This window comes from Sander vitreus, chromosome 10 (assembly GCF_031162955.1).
Source record: "Sander vitreus isolate 19-12246 chromosome 10, sanVit1, whole genome shotgun sequence".
Taxonomy (NCBI): Eukaryota; Metazoa; Chordata; class Actinopteri; order Perciformes; family Percidae; genus Sander; species Sander vitreus.
Window position 1 is genome coordinate 7630224 of NC_135864.1, and position 21370 is coordinate 7651593.

General features: G+C 38.6%; 1 protein-coding gene across 1 annotated transcript in view; it reads left to right on the forward strand.

The window, feature by feature from the left end:
• The window catches only part of fstl5 (follistatin-like 5), a 101014-nt gene that overhangs the window by 27210 nt on the left and 52434 nt on the right, over positions 1 to 21370 (forward strand). Inside the window, exons 4-5 of the mRNA XM_078260118.1 lie at positions 2875 to 3041; positions 10795 to 10915. Of these exons, the coding sequence (XP_078116244.1) occupies positions 2875 to 3041; positions 10795 to 10915 (288 nt within the window). The remainder of the gene's footprint in view (positions 1 to 2874; positions 3042 to 10794; positions 10916 to 21370) is intronic.

Sequence of the window (21370 nt, forward strand, 5' to 3'; positions counted from 1 at the left end):
TTTTTCCGTCAGATCGTTTGCGTCAGCACTTGAATGCAGCTTCATTTCAAAGAGAGAAAGAAAATAGACGAGCAAGACAGATAGACATAGATATGCTTTGTTGCAAACATTCAGCTGTTACACAAACTCCTGGTCATTCAACGCTTGTGTTTCGTGTTTTAAAACTTTCTTGTGGCTGCAATAGAGGCAGTGATGTTTCCTGTTTACTGTACGGGATTCTCACACCGCATCAAACCCAACTGACGAGGCTGATCTCCGGTTACATGATTGGCCAAAATGAATGGAAAGACCTGCATTTTTGCCGCACTGTCCGATGGCCGATGCAGGCTGTGTCAATGCAGACTTACTCTGAATACAGTGTTATCTTAACCGATAGAACGGAAAGCCAGAGCTACAAAAATAAGACCCAAGTTGTTATATTAAACAATACATGTTAGTGTTTGATGTTAAACCAAAAAAACAACAGAGTCCAAAGGTCTGATGCTGTTTCATTCAGCGTTATCTGGAAAGACCATTTACTCACTTCAGTTTGAAACAATTTGTGCTCTATTTGTCCTTCCACCAGAATTTAATATTTGACAGGTAGGGTGTCTCTACAATGTCCAATTTAGGGCGACGTGTTGTCGCTCTCTGCTGCAAATCTGCAAATGCTGCAAAGTTTTGAGTATTTGAAAATAGCTGCTTAACTTGAACAGAACTAAAGGGGCTCCACTAATAAACAATCTGGATGAAACACAGTTTAAGTTCCCTGTAAAAGGAGGAGGTTTTACTTTCTCAAGATTTTTCATTTCTTTTCAGTCATTTATTTTCTCCCTGGCCATGTTAGCTCTGAAATCACCCCTGCTGACTGCCATTGCCATGTCTAAATCACATACAAACAGCTCCTTAACGGATCAAATGTGTTCCATCAAATGATTTCCGTCACATTACGATGTCCACAAGGGAAATGTTTCAGTCGCTTTATGAAGTTAGTTATTTCTTTTCATGTATCATCAACTTCATTTTCTAGATCAATACAAGTGATGGGTTATGTTCATGACAACAGTAATTTCCCTCAGTGCAGGCCTTCACAAGACATATCTATCATCAACCAATGAAAGGGACTAATAAATGAAGAAGCTCCTTTTTTTAGAGAACGACTGATTGGCTCATTAATAAATGTTTGACCCTGCTTTCTTATATCTTCTTTTATGTGTGTTGATGTATTGATTTGGTATGCAGAATAATAATTAAATATTTTATTTCAAAATTCTACAATTAAAAACTAAAAAGAAGTGAATCATCTTCATCTATAACTTAGAGTTATACTGCACTCAGAGGAAACGGCTGTTATTAATCCTCTACTTTTGATGTAATCCTGGCAGAGATTTGCCCGGGTTTAAGCAGGGTTTGATTGGGCCAAATTAGAGATTAGAAGTCTTAACTTGGAGCTTCCCACTGAAAAGATGTAAGAGTTTTTTTACGGCTTCAGTGTGATTGGCCTGGATCTAACGGGCTAGCCAAGTTCACAGTTCAGAGACACAACAAGTGGACCAAACACTGCCAATGAGTGAGAAGGTTAAAAAAGCATTCAGAAGCCATTGGTACAGGGCCACCGGAGTCACACTGTAATTGAAGGCGCTCTCATGCTGATTCTCTGGGCTGTGGCGAGTGAACACTGTCTGCTGGTCCTGCTCTTTCATTAGGTTTTGTATTTCATGCCCTTAGGAGCAGAACAAATTGAGTCTCTGTTTCCGTTTGCTCTGTTGCTCATTACCCAAGAGTAAGATTAAAAAGCATTCTCTCACAGGCCACGTTACATAATACCACCAAAGAATTGATGCGTGTACATTGTAGTCATTGTCTTATCAAACTACTGGACGCACAAAATGCGTTGACCAACCATAGCCATGCCGACCTCTTACCAACCCACCCTGGCTTTTCTTTGTGGCAATAATCCTCTCAGTAATAGGTAAAAATTGGCCGCAGAGAACACAACAACACATCATTATCACAAGAAACTTGTTTCAAAAACCTTAGGTACCTAGGTATTGTAGGAATACCGAATCGAGCAAAGCACCAACTCTGGTCGAGGTCTAGGGCTGTTTCCATTGGGAGCCTCTCTGGCTTTTTTTCATGTTACTTTCATCAGAAAGGGTGCACTCCTGGGCTTTTACAACAATGTGGAGAACCTAACTTGTTTTAAACTCTCAGAGCATTGAGCATGTTAAAAATAGTCCAACTTCTAGTTACAAAGCAACACACCTCAGATGTGGTTTCAGCAGTCATCAGACCAGCAGCACAGGTACCTCCCAAAAGTGTCTGTTGGCTGTTAGCTTAAAAAGAGTTACATAGTGGTGAACCCAGGGTCCTCAGAGAGACCCAAAGAGAAAGTAGAACTCTCATTATACTGTCATTACATGAATTATGCAAAGTATTTATAGAACTTTTAACTTAATTTCTTCCCATTACTTTGCAAATTGCAATAATTGTGCTGCCTCAGTGCATCTTTAATTAAAAAAAGCATCTGCCTCTATAACACAACAGCATCTAATTGATACACTCTTGTGTTCTGTATTCTTATTTTTAGGCTTCATTAAGAGAAAAATGTGGGCAAAACATGAATTCTTGCATTGTGAATTATCTCATGGGTGTATTCCTCTGAATTATGAGCTGAAAGACATGTCCATCAAATTTCAGATATAAAATAGGCAGGCTCTGACTTGAGTTTTCTTCCCTTGTTCAAGCTAACTTACTCAAAATAAAAGTTTTACAAAGAACTTGAATTGTTGCCAATTTACTCAGCAGTTTAATTACATCTTTTCAAAAGGTTTACTAATTTAGTTTCCTTAGACAATCTGTCTGACATTATGTTGTTTTTCCTCTCATCAACAGATGTGTACCTGCTCACCCTTCCAGATGACCAGAAAGTGAGCGTCACAACTGTAATTGTCGGCCAGAGCGTCGTCTTTACGTGTGCCATCACTGGGGAGCGGAGGCCTCCTATATTGTGGAAGAGAAACCAACAATATCTGAACTCCTTGAACCTGGAAGACATCAATGTAAGAGCCCGCATCACTCTCGGATTTTCTTGTTTATGGGCAGATAAATGTGTAGATAAGTAGGATAGAAAGATAGGTAGATACATAGTGGACGCACAGATACATTAACAGGTAGATAGACACACATAGTGGAATGACTCTAACACTCGCGGTGCACAGGTCTAATTATTGTGTTTTCACGTTGTAAGGCATCATCAATTCTTAACGACTGTTTCAGAGCAAGAGCTATACATTTGAGATAATTTCATCCTGTATTTCTTTCTCATCATATTTCAACTTTTTAGCAGTGGCTCGGATTGTCAGCAAATTTTATTTGACTGTTGGCGTTGGCTTTGTATTGTAGTTCTGACAGTAATCTAGGATGTCAGCTTGTGTTCTTGGTGTCTGTGTTTAGAGACTGCTGGGAGGTACAGGGATTTCAGACAAAGAAAGAAGATGAAGGGGGATACCAAAGGGGTTCAGCCCTAGAGGAAGGACCTACTTTTCAACTGGTGAAAGACTGTATATGCATATACTGTATGTGTCTGTCTGTGCGTGTGTTAATCTGCATGCACGGCCCCAGACAGCCCTCTGTGTCACTTTCATCCACATCAAAAGGAGCAAGTATACTTATGTGGCGAGGTACAGAAAAGGCAGACCTCCTTCGCCTAACCCTTTTCGTCTCTGTGTGTCAGGGCTGACCATGAGTGTGATACTGCTGTGCATAATTAAGTCAACACTGTCGCAGTAGATAAAGGGAGACCCAGCGAAGCCACTAATGTAACATTAAATGTTGATGACCCTTAAAATGAGTAAGAGGCGCCCAGCTGTCGACAGTCATCCTTGGCACCATCAACTGGATCTAAACTAGTGTGCTGGTTCCGGTTGTTGGTGATGTGTGATTCCCATAAGGAGCGGCTTCAACACCATAAAGGGACTTTAAGGCTGGGCATATGAGAGTAACAGCCTTTTCCCCCATTTGCCTTTTCAGTCATTTTCTGTAATATATTATGACTGCTTTTATGCAATTCATTGCTATAAAAGATGTATGCAAGTGCTGGGTGTAACAAAAAAATAAATGTCAAGTCAGTTTATTTCTTGAAAACGCTCTGAATATCTTTTGGAGGATTTATGGGAGAAAAAAAGAGAGGTGCGAGATCTTGTAAGGGAAACACAGGCTTTGATCTATCTTTCATAATTTATTTTTTATTTTTTATGTTTTAGTTTTTTGTTTGTTTTTTCAGATTCAATAGAACTTCTGTTTCACCTTCTGATTTTGCCTGACGCCACATAGCAGAGTTCAGTGTCCCGAACCACGGGTGGTCTTTGTCTGCGCTTCACACACAGTCATCAGTTTGCCAATGACTATTATTAGATCTTGCACGGGTGTATTTTCCAATTTAAAATGTCAGCTCAGGGATGAAAGTAGGGCTGCATGATATTAGGACAATATCTAATTGCGATTATTTTGACTGATATTGCGATTGCGATATGATTCACAATATTGGAGGGAATGATAATTTTTGTATCATTATTCTCATTTTCATTGGAAAAAAAAAAAGATTAAAGTGTGATTTTTTTGCGAGGATCTGTACCAAACAAAGATTTTTTCTCTAGTCTGTAGGATACGATTTGTAGGCCGGGATGTTTCCACAGCACCACAATACTTTATTTTAGAATGGTTTGACACATATTTTGCCTTTAACAAATATTGCGCCCCCCTGCGATTTGGATATTGCACTAGTTCATATTGTAATTTTGATAAAATTGCGATTAGTTGTGCAACCCTAGATGAAAGCATCTGCTGCCAAATGTTGTTCAGGATATCCATTGTAGCATTGTAGCTATCCAAAAGCTTTGTGTGAAGTTAATCAATAGCTGGAATAATTACAGCATATACACCAATGTTTCAGCTTTTCACTATGGAATCATACATGCTTCATTTTTCCCTTTTATTGAGACAGTGGAAAGAAGAACAGGCTGTGATGGTAATCAATCAAAGCTTGGTCTTTTGTGGTTTGCACCATCCTACTCCTGAAGACATCAACTTTTGATTTCAGTCCCCAGAACCCATAGCTTGAGTTATTCATCATAGATAGAACAGAGCAGAAAGAAGGATGTAACTAACACTTTGCATTTTAATTAACCCTGAACCACTTTGGTACCCCCAGGATCTTTGTATTGTCTGTTTTATGTTGTTGCATACAATTACACTTCCTCTGTCTCTATGGTACATACAGCATGCTGGGTTGATGCCAGTGCAGCACCATAAAGTGAGATTGCGTTAAACTACTACAGGGAGGGCGCCCGGATAGCTCAGTTGGTGGAGCAGGCGCTCATATATAGAGGTTTACTCCTCGACGCAGCAGGCCCGGCTTCTGTCTGTCTTCAGCTGTCCTGTCAAAATAAAGGCTGAAAATGCCCAAAAAAATAATCTTAAAAAAACCAACTTCTTAGACTAAGAGAACTTGCCGACTTTGACCCTGGAGGTTTGCAATTGTCAGATTTTATATTTCTTTGTGATTTTGTTTTTATGTCTAACAAAGCCTGAATTTACAACCTCTGATAGTGCACAAATTACCTCCAGAACATGGAACACCTCCAGCAAGTGAATCCGCATGAGTCTCTGGTTGGTCATCAGAAAACTGTGTGCAAACCGTGCAGCACCAAGAGAAAGTACCATTGGAACATTAGCTTAATCCAGATTTATTTTTGGCTCTCAGACTTCCAGTCAATCATTATTGTCCTTTCCAGAGAGGAGAATGGATTTAGTCTGCACCTGGCATCCACAGACTAATTCTAAATTGCCTTGCAGACAATTTCTGTATAATTGCAGGCTGTTAATATTTGTGACCATCCATTGCCAGCCTTAATTAGAGTCATATTCCTGCGAGTACCCATGGGAGGTTTATGCAGTCTAACCGTGCAGGCCTTCCCAGTTTAGGATGTAGTTATGTTAGAAATTTTGTCGACATTCAGATTTTGTAAATCGCACATTAATCCCAGTGGTGCGTTTGTATCCTGGAGTTCAATAGAGCCTCTCAACATTTTGACAAAGCAGCTTACTGTAATTCCATGAAGTTGACAGTTGCTGGCTATTGCATCATCATCCAAGGCTGTCAGTATATCAATCTTCCCTGAGTGACCGAGCCAAAGACCCAGTCTTGGTGTGTGTGTGTGTGTGTGTGTGTGTGTGTGTGTGTGTGTGTGTGTGTGTGTGTGTGTGTGTGTGTGTATGTGTGTGTGTGTGTGTGTGTGTGTGTGTGTGTGTGTGTGTGTGTGTGTGTGTGTGTGTGTGTGTGTGTGTGTGGATTCCAATTCTGTGGTCTCGGAAATAGTTTGGAAGATTAAAAATGCATGTGATATTTGAAAGATTGTGAAGTTTGTTATAATAACAAATCTATCTGACTTAGCACCCAAAATCTTTGATTTCAGTCATGAAAAAAACAAAAATATTAAAAATAGAAAATGTGTTTTGAAGACTGCAGCTTCAACCGGAATAGACAAAGTGCAGGAAGAAGTACAGTACAATCTGAGCTGAATCTTTCTTCTCTTTTCTTATCTTGTCCTTTGGAATATGTGTTTTTATCTCCCGTAATGCTTTGGTGCCTTATTCTTATTATTCTGGTTTAACATTATCTCTGCATTGTGGAGATATAGCATGTGGTCCTTTTAAATGTATGTGATCATTAATGATATCTACATTTCGTTTTGATCAGTGTGTACCACTTTGTGTGATACTGTGCCATTTGCAGAGGGTGAATAAATGAAGCTGTTCAACTTTATATGGCAGATAACACATGAATCTTACTGGATCAAGGTGGCATGTTTTATTATATCTCCAACTCAAAAAAAAGAAGGCTTTTTGTTGTTGAATTAATCATGTGGTCTGGGAGCCCAGAACCACACTCATGCACTCTGAACTATTTCTATATTATCCTTACTTTAGATCTACCGTATATTGAGGTATATACTGTACTTTGTCTGTGACATTATGCAATTCACTCCTGACCACAACACTAGCAGAACAGTCACCTGCCAATGTAAATCCATTTCTTCTGCTTTTATTGAACTAAACTTCTTAATGTTTGACCTCTGTTTTACTCCTCAACAGATCCCGTCCCAGGTAGGGTGTTTTTTGTTTTTTTGTCTCAACAGACTGACATTGCTTCATTTTTTCTTTACATTCACAAAAAGCCCACAAAGCTAGTGAGGTGCCTACAGTAGATGCATGATGTTGTTATAAGAAATGCACAGGTGGAGAACATCAAATAAATAATCTGTTTAAACCAAAGGATAAAGGATAAGATGGTGATGTATTAGTATATTTTTCTTATTGTCAACAAATCCCATGAAAAAAACAAAACCAACCAAGTGTTAGTCCATCTCTCAATGCTTTGACTTCCCCAGTGTGTGGCTCTCATCCTAAGGCCCATTCCAATTGAAGACTGATATCTTCAAATACTGGTCACAAATTACTTTTACTTTAAAAAAAAAAAAAGGCGAAATAATTTTCAAGACAGCTGGGTAAAATAAACAGCGGCTTTGCTCGTAGTAATGAAGGAACATGTCACCCAGTGCAATAGTGTGGCTCATTTATGAAAACAGAATTTTGTTTGTGATACTCACAGCATCACAAACACAGTTCAACAGCATCTTCTAATTGAACACTGTTAACAAATTTTGCGGGGACTGTTTCTTTGGTAGTTCCAGTGGAAATTGTTGACAGTGAGTGCTGTGGAGGATGCGTGCAGAGTAAGGGAAAACATCCCTAAATGTAATTTTTTTTTCAAAGCTGTGAGCACCGCAAATAAAATGACATTCAACTCAATTATATTGGGGTGGAGGCAGAAATGTTTGCAGCTGAAATCTCAAAACATTGGCGCACAAAACTGAAACAATCTGTATGGTTACAGCAAATACCACCAGAGATAAGTGAGAAAACATGATTTTTGTCATTTGAGTAAACCTGCCCTTTAATGTCAAACCATATTAATCTCACACATCAGAGTATTTTCACTCACCGTATTGTGTTCCTCACAAAGTTTCATAAGGCTAGCCTGGAAACTTCTTCAAAGGCCATTTTGAATTGCCTCGTCACTACCAGAGGTTAGCTATCCAATGAGGTGGCTCTTTAGTGTCCTTTCAGAGGTGACCTGGCACTGACAGCTTTATTAATTATAGTTTCTTGAGGGCTATGGCCTATTTGTAAATCCACCTCTACCTGCCCTTGTCTCCCTTCCCTCTGAGTAGTCGTACACTGGCCTGCTTTGTCTGCAGAGAGCTGGGTGCTGGGTGCTGCTGATAGCTGAGGTGAGGGTGGTGAGGTGAGGTGGAGGAATCATGTCGACAGCCTCCGCCGTGGCTCGTTCCACCACTCTGAGTTTCATTTCTCCCCCTATTCATTTTTCATTTAAGAAGGTGACACAATATGCTCTCAGCCCAAGGGGCCAAAACGCACCATCGATTTCCCCTCATATTGTGAAGCTCTGATGCTTCACTCAGCTCGAGCAGTTACCGAGCTTGTAGGTGAGATCGGAGCACACCGGGACGAACTGATAAACACACTGTGTGCCTGAAAACACGATGGCTGACTCTCCCCGCTTGTCTGTAGACATTTAAGGAGAAGCTGAATGCCAAGATGTAAACAGCCAGCAAAGATGTGATCAAAATGTTAAAAGCTATTTAATGAGAAAATGCAATTGTTTTGTTATGAACTCTTCTGAAAGAGGACTGGTAAGTGGAATCATTTTAATAAATTAATGCTCAGTTCAGTTATAAGAAGGAGCACAGGGGCAGAGTAAGACATTCTTAAGAGCAAAGGTTCACCCCACTAAAGTATATGAATGATTTTTCAATGCATGGCAGAAATCAGGAATCAAAACCTTTTGGCACTTGGAGTTCATCAATTTAGTGAGCACTGAAGAAGACTCTAATGAAGGCTGAGTGCTGGATCATGTTCATTTCTGAAAAGCAGCTGTGCATTCAGAACGTGGTTAAAATCTATTATCGTTAGCACAGGCCGGTATTTTGTTCATAAGTTGTCCCTGTAGATTTATAATATAATCACTTGATATAGTTAATGTGTTAAAGTGACTATCGTCATATGATTTGACACAGATTTGAGTATTTCTCTTAAATTAAGGAACTTATTTAAAGTTGTATTTTGAATCTAGTGTTGTGTGAAAAATGTACTGCAACATGAAATAAGACTAATAAGTGATTATACTACACCAGGGTCACTGTAAGAGTTAAACATAATATTTTCAAAAAAAGAAGAATAAGACACATTTTAAGTGTCTCACTCTTGGTAATGTATAAGAGTAACCTTTTAGAGTAACTCTCAAATGATAGCAAACATTCAGCCAATCAGCCACCTTTACTTAGCAATACATTACTCTGCAAATGTGTGTATGTATTTCAATTTAATCAGTCAATTATATTTATGTAAAATCTTCAATTTATACTGTAGCAATTAACAATACAATGTACTATGTACATCTATAAATATGGATACAATTGGCTCAAATGAAATCTCTAACTTGAGCAACGAAGAAGACCACAATAGCAGGTGCAGATAAAATCAATGCTGCCGTATTCTGAAAACTATGCTAATCAGAATTTCCAAATTACATATTGCTTTAAATAAATTATTCATCATTACTAATGCTATATTCTACACTCATTCCAAAACATGTCTCATAAGGTGCATCTTTGCCACTGTCTGCCCTGTATGACCCCAACAGTTTTAATTCAGAGGAGATTTGACAGCTTTTAATCTTACATTTGTGAGTAGAAGAAAAGGTTAACCAATTTAACTTTTAACCAAAACAGAAGGGGTTGAGTTTGTTTCCGGAAACGATCAACGGTCTTTTGACGCAGTTTGTTTGCACTTTTTATTAACATAATACCACCATTACACTTCATATAATACAATAAAAGCAATTCAATGACTTGCCAAGATGGCTTGATCTTAAAAAGGTGGCACACATTCGCTCTTTGTCAAACGGATTTATAAATGGGCTCATTAGCTTTGGGGGCTTCTATCTGTGCTGCAGTTGTGCAGCATTCTGTTTGCTGTCTTTCCTCGTTCAGCACCATTTTCTTTGTGTTCACTGGCTTAGTAATCACAGCACAGCATGAAGTTCACATCATGAATGTCTCTTTTTTTGCTTTAAGTAGGCCACATGAGAACTGAAGTACAACATGTTTTATGTATTTATGGGACATTTATGTTAACCAAAGGGTAACAACTTGCATTTTGGCCTTTTCGGGGACAATGCATCTAAAAAGAGCAGTAGAAGTTACTTTGATTGGCCGTACGTCTGCAGCACTATATTGCCCTGTTTTTGTTTTTAAAAGCAGCCAACGCAGTCATTTCTATGGTAATCAATTATAGCCTCAGTCCCTTTCCATCAGATCATGTTCCTCTGATTGGAAAAATGACATGTACCAGAAAACATTTTTTTCTAACTGTGACTTTAACAGTTATTTTCCTCATGTGTTTTCTGTGGCACCAAATGGCTTTAACTTTTGACTTGGACTGATAGACATTGCTGTACAATGTGCCTTTTTGAATGATTGCTATTGTATTTTTCATTTCCTATGCTATGAAACATGTTTATCTTCTCATCTGCACACTGCAGGCGTTTCCATTGTAATCATTCATTTCCAGCTTCAAATGCCTTCAAACACCATCACTGCACTGTTGGAACAAGACCACTAATACATTCTGTAAGTCATTAAGAATTTTCTTTTTCTCTTTCTCTGGTAGGACTTTGGGGATGACGGTTCACTGTACATCACCAAGGTGACAACAACCCACATGGGCAACTATACCTGTCATGCTGATGGCTATGAGAAACTTTTTCAGACTCACACTCTTCAAGTGAATGGTAAGAGACTGCCACAAAGACAGAGTGCACTTTTTTGTTTAAATAAACATCATCTGCTGTACTGTACTAGCCACAGCGGTAGGCAAGTCTCTTTCCACTCTTAAAGTCCAACTGGAATTTATTGCATTTTTAAGAAAGAAATCAGAAACCAAATATACTTTTGGCTTGGTTTCATTATGGCATTCCCTTGTTTTGCATTAGTTTGATGGAATATCGCTCTGGTATCCGTCTACATATGGGAACCTTATTTCCACGCAGCCAATCAAATCTTCATAACGTTCTACTGTATCACTGGCAGAGCAGACTATCACACTGAACCCGACAGCAGTCTGCTACACAACAACGCACACTTGCTTTCCTGCTAAAGTCTCCTTATCTGACTTACCAACATGAACACAAAATGTATCTTGTTCTCTACGGTGTAACGCCGACACTCTGGCAGACTGCTAGCTGCTGTCAATCAAACAAGTACCCAACACACCCCTGTAGCCGGCTGAGACAAAAAGGAGCATTTTCAGACATTTCTCTAAAGACCTTCTTTTCCTTTTAATAATTTAAAACTATTTACAAAAACACATTGATATTATTCTTATCTTTCTTGAGTAAAATGTTGGTTCAATCAGCCACAGCTAGCAAATCTCAGGACTCTCAGGACGCATTGTGGACGCATTGAGATCCGATCACTAAAACCGCATTCGGAGGTGGTCTGAGCCACATGTGTCCACATTCTAATAGCATTGAGAATGGGAATGTGTCCTGTGTCCACATTAAGGACCACCTATTCTACTGTGAGCGGAAATAATTACTTATTAAAAGTATTTCTCATGCCACAGAAACCACTGACTGAATCATGTGTTTTGGATGTTATTATCATACTGTTGGTGATGTGTCTGTGTTTTTGTTCCTGTGCTGCCTGCACTCATATCCCTGGCTGTCTGGAGCCTCTGTTCAGCATGGTGGATTGGAAAAGGCAGCCGCCTGTATACAATAATGCTATTTTTTGTTTCATAAAACGTCCCCAAATTCACCATTCAAATTAGAGTGACTAGAAAAGTGGAAATCCACTTTTAGAAAAGTATATTGGGTTAGTATTCCTTGGAAACAAATGTCCTTTTCTAAAACGTTCCCTCCCCAGCAGTACAGCAGTATTCAGTGTCTCTGAATAGCTGTAGATGAAGAGTGAAGATGCTACAAATAAAAGGGTAAACTGTGTAAAGCCATGTTGCTCTCAGTCGTGCCATGTGCTGTTTTGGTGTCTTTTTAGCTACTCTTACAAATGCATACTATCCCACAAAACAACTTTACTGCTATAAAATCAAATGTTTGATTACATGTCAGAAATGTTTGACAGATACTGTATATAGTCAGAAATCTGGAAGTAATTTGTTGTTAGGTCTAGGGGATTTAATAACCACTGTGCTTTATGACTGTACCAGCTACTAACAGGCCACGACTTACCTAACTTACTAAAAAAAGGATGTGGGCCTTACCTAACCTGAAACCCAGGCGAGTTTGGTTAGCTTTACGTTGCTACTCCAGTCCTTCCCCGCTATGTTGCACACACGTCTATACATATTTATTCTGTTTTATTCACTTATATTTAAGCCCAAAAGACTTCTGTTTACTGTAGACTAATTAAAAAATGTTAATCATTGTTCAACTTCTGTGAATTGCACAGTCAACCAATAGAAACGATTGACGATGATGTAGCTTGTTTTTGGAAACAGAGAATTCATTATTCTAGTACTCTCTATTACTGCCTTGTTTTTAACAGTATTACCCTACCAGACTAGAAACTGCAGCACTGTTCCCACATGTTGCTTTTAGTTTCCACTTCCTGTTAATTAGTTTGGGATAGTCTTTAGTATGGTGGAGCTGCCATGTGAGTGCTGAAACCGAGACTGTATGAAGAGGGCAAAGGTGGATTGAGATTGTGTAAATGAGCTTGTTTTCTCCCATTCTGGTTCTAATGAGTTGAATGTGAATAAACTGTGTCGACGTAGACAGCTCCACATTTTCATTACATTTGACAGACAGTTAGTTCATTATCATTCTTCTAAAAGACTACTCCAAGGTTAATTGCAATGATCTACATTTCTTATTCTAAGTATTGTGTTTACGGAAACAGAGTGAATCCCATGAGACCCATGACTTTTGGTCGTAATTGAAACTGAAACTTCCAGATAACCTTTTTTGTTTTACTGCAGACTAAGAATTGTACTTTCATAGTCTGGGTGAAGCCTCCAAGGACCAGCTTATCACCCTGCCATGACTACTGAGAATTTCTAAAACTCAATTAAGAAACAACTTAAGAAAGTAATTCTGAGAAACTGAATTCAGAGTGCTGTCCATCACTCTGAGGTCACATGAGAATGACAAGATATACAGTATTTGGAATTTTTACTCAGAAGAGCTGATGAAATTTAGACTCTAGGTACTTTAAAAGAAACTTTCGATTTCCCTATGAAGCTTGTGCAGTGCGTGGATGATCATTCAGTGGTTATACACTATTATCTTCAATATGTACATTTTGTTGTGATTATTTGTTATCTTCAGTATGCAATGTCTGCTCTTGTTTTTTTTTTTTTATCTATAGGCCGTTCCTTGTTGCAGTGACCCCACTTTACAAACAGGAATCAATAAAGTTGCATCTAATTTGTACTGTGGCTGCATAGTTTGTCCACTCTCCCAGCCACTTTAGTAGAAAACAAATCGTTGTTTGGGGTAAATTGATGAAAGTCTTGGTTGAATCGTCAAATACACCAACCACTTCTGCTGCTTGAGAAATACATTTAGTTTTCTACTCTGGGAAGCTGCATTCATTTTGAAAACATAATTTGAAATTTAAGTATTTCTGATGTAAAATGTAACACTATGGGTCCTAATGTTGTTTACTTCTGCCTGGCAGCATCATCTTTCAAAAGGTAGCTCTAGCTGTTTGCAGATATTAATGATACATAACACATACATTACTTATGCAGTATACATGTGCAGTTATTTGTCAATGTCATTCATTATTGGCCTCTCACTGTCTTTGAGAATGATCTAGTAATACCCTTATGAAAAATGACCTTATCCTGGTGGGGGGTTGTGTTCCCCTGTAACCGTGAAAGTTAGGCTGTTGGGGTTTACAGCTTCTTGTAGGGACTCCCAAGTGGGGGGCGGGGGGATGGAGGCTGATGTGCCTGGTGACTGAGACTATACCTGTGGGGCCTTGTTGGGAAGTAATGTGAGACTGCCACCACGTAAGCCTCCAAGGTTAGCTGTATGTGGCAGGCAAGGGATGGGGTGTGCTGGTCCCTGGCTATAAAACTGGCCCTCAGGACTTGGGATGTCATATATCTAGTGGGAAGGAGCCAGACCTAGAGGTGGAGCAACTAAGCAGATGTACAGTAGTTGAGCTCACCTCAATGCACAGCAGCGGCTCTGAGACCAGAATCCTTGATCAATGCTGCATCTCATAAGCCTTATTTGATAGCTCCTCGACTCCTCGGTCCTGAACCAGAAGTTGTTCTGTCCATCCTCGGTGAAGGCTGTCTCAAAGCTCTTATTTCTGCCCCGAGGACCGAGGAGTGAGCATGGAGGAGGGATCATCGAGGAGCTATGGGGGAGGATACACAAGAGCAACCGAAGGAGTTGCTAACTCCACCCATACAGCTGACAAATTCATAGGAACGCTTCAGAGGAAAGGACGTCTCATTCCTCTAAAACACATTTGCTCGTTGCCCTTTCTCCGCCCAGGAAGGAAGGCAAGTGGAGGACTCGAGGAGGCAATTTAAGGGTTATGAGATATATTTCTACATTTAGCGTACACTGTTTAGATGTCAATTGATTTTTTGGATTTCAAATATAAAAAATGTGAGAATATTGGTAATTGCTCTTGGCTTCTTTAAATAAACAAGACCATCGGCAGTCCAAATCCCTATAATTTAAATGTAAAATCAGAGATGCCATAGTAAGCATCTAACACATTTTGATGTTCTTTTTCGATATTTGCACTACCCTCTTTTCTTTTTTAAATTTATATTCATACTACAGTACAATAAGTCTTACCAATATTTTAACCCTAGTCATATATATATATATTTAAACAGTAAATCCAGACACAGTGTCTCTTTAAAAAATAATGAATATTTCATATCATGGTGTACAGTATAATGCTAAGTCCTTTTTTTCCATTGCTCATTATTGTTTTAAGCTACATGCTCTGTGGACTACATTTCTTTAATTTTATTGCATTCAATTTCTTTAATTTTAATTATATTCCTTAGATTACTTGCAGTAAATAACAAATCATATAAAACGCACCCCAAAGAAGGAGAAATTGAGCGCACACTGAAGATGACACCTCATTCTCCTGGGGTACTCCCTGGAGATCCATTATGTTTCTTTATTTCTGTCCCAGATCTTTTTTAGAACAGCTTCAGAAGTTTTCACTTTTGTTTTACCCTTGAAAAGTACTTCTTCACCGGTTGTGTGATGTACAAGTAATGCATTGGATTCATGGATACAATTGTTGTTGACTGTCTGAGCTGGATTACTCCCACATGTCCCTCGGAGGCATGAAGCTCAGGTGAGAGAGTAATCACAACTGTGAGAGGAGGCTTTCATCATGGTGTGAGCATATATGTCATGGTGTGTGTGAGTGTTTTTGTATATATGTGATCGAGGATCACGTGTGTTATTTTAACTGTACGTTGTACACACACTCAAGCGTTGTCGCACAGTCCAATTGTAATGACCGCCATGTTTTTCAGCAACAGCCTTGAGTTGAATTGTATTGAAGAGTTGTAACAGGTCTGCCAGGCTTAGTTGGAAATCTCCCAGTTGTGTGATGGTGAAGTGGTCTCCTTCCATGGTTTTTGTGTGTCCTTTGCTCTTGTGTGTATACAGTCATGTGAAAAAATTAGGACACCCATGCTAAAGTTGACTAAAAAGTCATCTTTTGGAAATTGATCTTAATGCCTTAATTAAAAAAATGAGGAAAAATCCAACCTTTAAGGACATAAATTTTCTTTGTGAATGAATAATGTATTGTAAATAAATAAAGGTTTTTCCTTAAAATACAGGGGGCATAAGTAAGTAAGTACACCCCTATGTTAAATTCCCATAGAGGCAGGCAGATTTTTATTTTTAAAGGCCAGTTATTTCATGGATCCAGGATACTATGCATCCTGATAAAGTTCCCTTGGCCTTTGGAATTAAAATAGCCCCAAATCATCACACACCCTTCACCATACCTAGAGATTGGCATGGGGTACTTTCCATAAAATCATCTCTCAATGCAAATCAAACCAGCTATTAGGCTAACTGAAATAAAACCATGCCAATCTCTAGGTATGGTGAAGGGTATGTGATGATGTGGGGCTATTTTAATTCCAAAGACCAAGGGAACTTAATCAGGATGCATAGTATCCTGGATCCATGAAATAACTGGCCTTTAAAAATAATAATCTGCCTGCCTCTATGGGAATTTAACATAGGGGTGTACTTACTTACTTATGCCCCCTGTATTTTAAGGAAGAACATTTATTTATTTACGATACATTATTCATTCACAAAGAAAATTGGTGTCCTTAAAGATTGGATTTTTCCTAATTTTTTTAATTAAGGCATTAAGATCAATTTCCTAAAGATAATTTTTTTATTCCTCTTTTTAGTCAACTTTAGTATGGCTGTCCTAATTTGTTCACATTACTGTATGTGTGTGTGTCTGCACGCCAGCTCATCTTCTGTAGCGCAATGGCCGACTGGAGCCTTACTGAGTGATTGACGACTGGGGAGCTTTATGATGGAGCTGTCAGCCCTGCTGTGTCACATTCTCCTGGCACTGGGTCTCCTGACACTATCAGAAACACTTCAGAATGCAACTTCTCTCACATCTTGTCTGAAACGAGTTTCGAGTGGAAAAATCCCACCAACCGGCTCGCTTCTTTAATTTTCATGACTGTTGAATAATGAGTTTACTCATCCACATTGGTATAGTGTGTAAGTGAGATATTATCAAAAGGCAGAGAACACACTTTTCATGTTCAGAGGGAAAAGGAGTTTCATGGTTCTCTATGCGACTGTTAGGTGCCTGGTGAAAGATGCAGATATACTGTGAGCGAAGGAAGAACATTCATGATGCTTTTAAGCAGTATACTGGATGCTACCAAAGCCTTTTAAAATGCTTTCAATAATTGAAGCAATGCATTCATGCTATCATTTAATGTAGCTGAATATCAATATATAAGTGTGGAGTTACTTCCAATAAAGCCTGAGGCATATTTATAATTTCAAGACTTTGGTTTTACTGTAAAACCATCATAGCAGCAGGCAGAGGTGTATCTAACAAACACCACTGTGATCACAGGCCTGAACTGTAAGATTGAACACTAAAACCCATCAACACCTAATGCTCCTAATGTCATTTGAGCAACTTTAGCTCCTTTAAGGCTTTAAAACCACTTTAAAGACACAGTGAGACATTTTCCAAGTTTGAATCCTGTGTTTATTGTTTAGTTTTCTCTTACTGTAAAATAGTTTAAATAGCTCAACTTGAGTCATATACATTTGTATACATATTTATCCAATCTAATGGGATTTGAGGCAACTAGCTAACCCTGCCCATCATATAAAACTGACTTGACCTTATGGGTTGTTGTAGCTAGCAGAGCAGTATCATAGTAGCAAAAACTAAGTTTACATTTCCAAAATGTTAAATGTTAATGGTTAAGGTCTAATTTCTACCAAACTCAAAATCCAAACCAAATTACTACATTCATTGACATTTGTTCCCTTCATATGTAACATTAATTTATTCCATATTCTTATTACCTTTTTAATAACACATATTATTTAAAATAAACCTAATTATGCCGTGCTGAACTGTGTAGACGCCTTACTTGGATGGAGGAAACTAGGCTGGGCAGGCAGTGTGTCCCTCCCATCACAGATGTTTGGTTGAATTAGGGCCATGAAACCTACAGAGGTCTCAACTGCAATTCTGCCTCAGCCAACCTCTACACACCCATTCAGAGCACGGATTACACCTGCACTTACATACTCTGTAATTACACTTCTACACACACTGCACCTACTCTTTTACTGTAACCTATATCTGACTCCTGTAGTGGTGTTGCCAGCTCTGATTGGAGATCTTCAGCACAAAGTAGCAACCAGTTCCATCTTTTCAAATCTCACAAGCAATTTACTCAAAAAGGTGTATGAGATGTTAGCTCGATGCCATGCTATCTATTTTCTATCAGTCTCCATAGCATCAGAAGATATTTCTATTTACTGTATTGGCCCTAACAAAAGACCATCCTGATCAAAAGATCACTACCCTGTCTCCCCTTTTCAGCACCTGGTTTCAGGTTTAAATAAATGAATGTAGGAAAGATATACCATTTTTGGAATATTTTAAATCACCCAAAATCTATAAATATGAAAAAAAATAACTATAACATTTATCTGTATCTATAACATATCAGTATTGGTGGATAAGTGTATGAAACCATTGAAAGCCCTCTGGGAAGCAGCTACATCCAGATAATTTTTCTGTTTTTCCCCTCACTGTCAATAAATTAACACAATAAAACAGGAACAACTACAACTGAAAACCACAACCATGACACTCATACTGTTCACCTCTTTTCTACAGAGAAAATACTGCTGAATGCGTAACAACCTCTATGCCAAGTCCTTGGATGTTAGCTGGCCCTACTGTTTTCAACTGCAGATTCTTGGAAAAAAACATCATTCAGATCAATAGGGCTTATATCACCAAGCATGCAGCAGAAATAATGCATTTAAATCTTTACCTTTATATACTTTTATATATACTGTACATTGGGTTTAATTTATTTGCAATACTGTCTACATTAATTCTACTACTTTATATTTTGTTTACATTTAAGCCCTATATCTTAACTTGCACTATTTTTTGTCTTAGATTCAGATTTTGCTTTTACTTGTGTGATTTTCTTTATTATTATTTATTAAGCATTGTTAAAAGTGCCTGAGGCCTACGATTTTTAACGCTACTTCTACTGATATATGTTGTAAATACTAATGATGTCATCATGTAATTATTTGAATAAACGTTAGTGGTTGTCGGTTGCGGCCATGAATGTATAATATTAACTGAATACCAGATCCCAAAATGGCGCCTATTCAGTTCAATTTAATGGAGTTGCTCGCCTGGTCCAAAACAGTTTCTAAGATTCCGGGTTTACTTCCGTGATATGCGGTCCACTGAGTATGCGCAGTAGTGTTCCCACTGGGCCCATAGACTTCACATTGTAGTGATGTCACAGGTTTTTAGATCGCTTTTCTCGGCTCGAGGAAAGTTTTTCAAATTTAAAAACTGTATGGATTAAAAATTCAGAATTGAAAGAGTCATAATCAACCTCGTTTGCAGTCCGAGGTGTCTTGTCAACAGTTTAACAGACTTTTGTTTTACAATGGTGGCCTATGGCGGAAATGCTTTTTGGGCTGCTGGGGGATTTTTTTGCCATATCGCGAGTGGCCACACGCCGTCCTGTGCACCTGCTCACTGTCTAGATGCTCTCCACATTGTTTTTACGTTCATACTTTTAGGCAGGGCACAAAAATGTTTAGACGCTGGGTCTAAGCCGCAGGGAAAACCCTGCACATGATCAATAAAGAACCTTACTGTTTGTGAGTAAGCTTTTGCTCAAGTGAAGTGTCTGTCCCTGAAAAACCTATTACTGAACACTGTGGCACTAATGCCGTTTTTTCTTGAATAAAACGTCTTGTGGATCTATTTTTCTTTAATTCAAACACACTAATTAACACAACTTTGTGAGAATGCCTGAGTGGGTTTTTTAATGAGGTGCTCAAGGGAATCTGGTAGATCCAGGCTTGCACTATACAGCTGTTGATTAATAGGTTGTTGTAGCCCAGCAACTTACTGTAGGTACATGCCAAGTGTTCCATGACTCTAAAATCTCTCTCTCTCTCTCTCTCTCTCACACACACACACACACACACACACACACACACACACACACACACACACACACATTATAAATTTACAATACTATGATTAATTCAATTTATTCAAAACTGGACATTACTAATTACTTCTAACTTCCGCCTGAGAGAAGGGAAGTGTTGAGCATTTGCCTTGCCTTCATAATTAGTACATTAACGTGCACTTTAGTATCCTAGTTTTGATCATATTTGGGATATTACGTACGTTTACATGGAGCATAGAGGAACCTAGTTATTCAGTTCCCTTTATACGTGATTCTAATTATCCAGGTCTCAGATTGTCTGCGTCAGTGCAGGTTACTCTTTAACTCCTCCACATCCACCAAATCTGTCATTTCTGTACTGATCGAGTTACAGTACCTCAACAGTCGAGGAAGAACTCAGTTTGGTTTCTGGCTGCATATATGCTGCTGGATTTAGCTTCTTTAGTAATGAAAGAAAAGCAACATTTAAAGTTATCTGTAGGGCTGCAACTAAGGATTATTTTCATTATTGTTTAATCTGCAGATTATGTTTTGGATTTATTGTATTGCCTGTAAAATGTCAGAAAATAGTGAAAAATGTCACAATTCCCACAGTAAAGTCTTTAAATAGTTTGTTTCGTCAAACCAACTGTCCAAACTCCAAACGTATACACTATAGTGTCATTTAATTCAAAGGAGAGCAGCAAATCGATCATGTTTGAGAAGGTTAAACCAGAAAATGTCGACATTTTAACTTGAAAAGAACCTCAAATAATGAATCAATTATTAAAACAGTTGAGAATATCCTAGAGATCAACTAATCAACTTGACTAATTATTTCAGCTCTAATCCTCTATGTTGTTGTAGTAACTAACCTACTAACTAACTTACCATTATTTTCCAAAATAACCTGTTTACGTGCATGCATGCAAACCCACTCAATGAAAAGGACATGCTATGTCATCCTTTTGGTTAAGAATACAAATCACTTAATTTAAATATTCCGTTTAAAAGTGTGTACCTTTTAGAAATACTGAGATTGCTGTTCTTGATGTAAAGATGCACAATTCACGGAGCAATTTAAACAAACAGGGCTGACTCAAAGTGAGTTACAGTACACACACAGATAACGGAAACCAGAGAAAGAACATAAGCTGCACAAACACAAAGAAAGCTTTTGCATGTTTGTATGTGCATGTGTGAGGATATAAAGTATGAGTAATAACCTTCATTTAACAGATTGTACACAATAATTGTCTTCATAGGCCCTATTCAGTCAACCTTGTTGCTGCTGAGGGCCATCGGTGTAAGAGTGTCTCTGTGACTGTGACTAGTAAAGTAACCTGGGTGTCATAGGAGCCCTCATGGCCCACTCCTGGATGGCGTGTTGGCAGTGAGGTTGACGTGAGCTCCAAAGCCCAGGAGTGCCGTGGTTACCAGATGGCCGTGGCAACAACCTTCAGTTATTTCACTCACCTGGCTGAATAAAGAC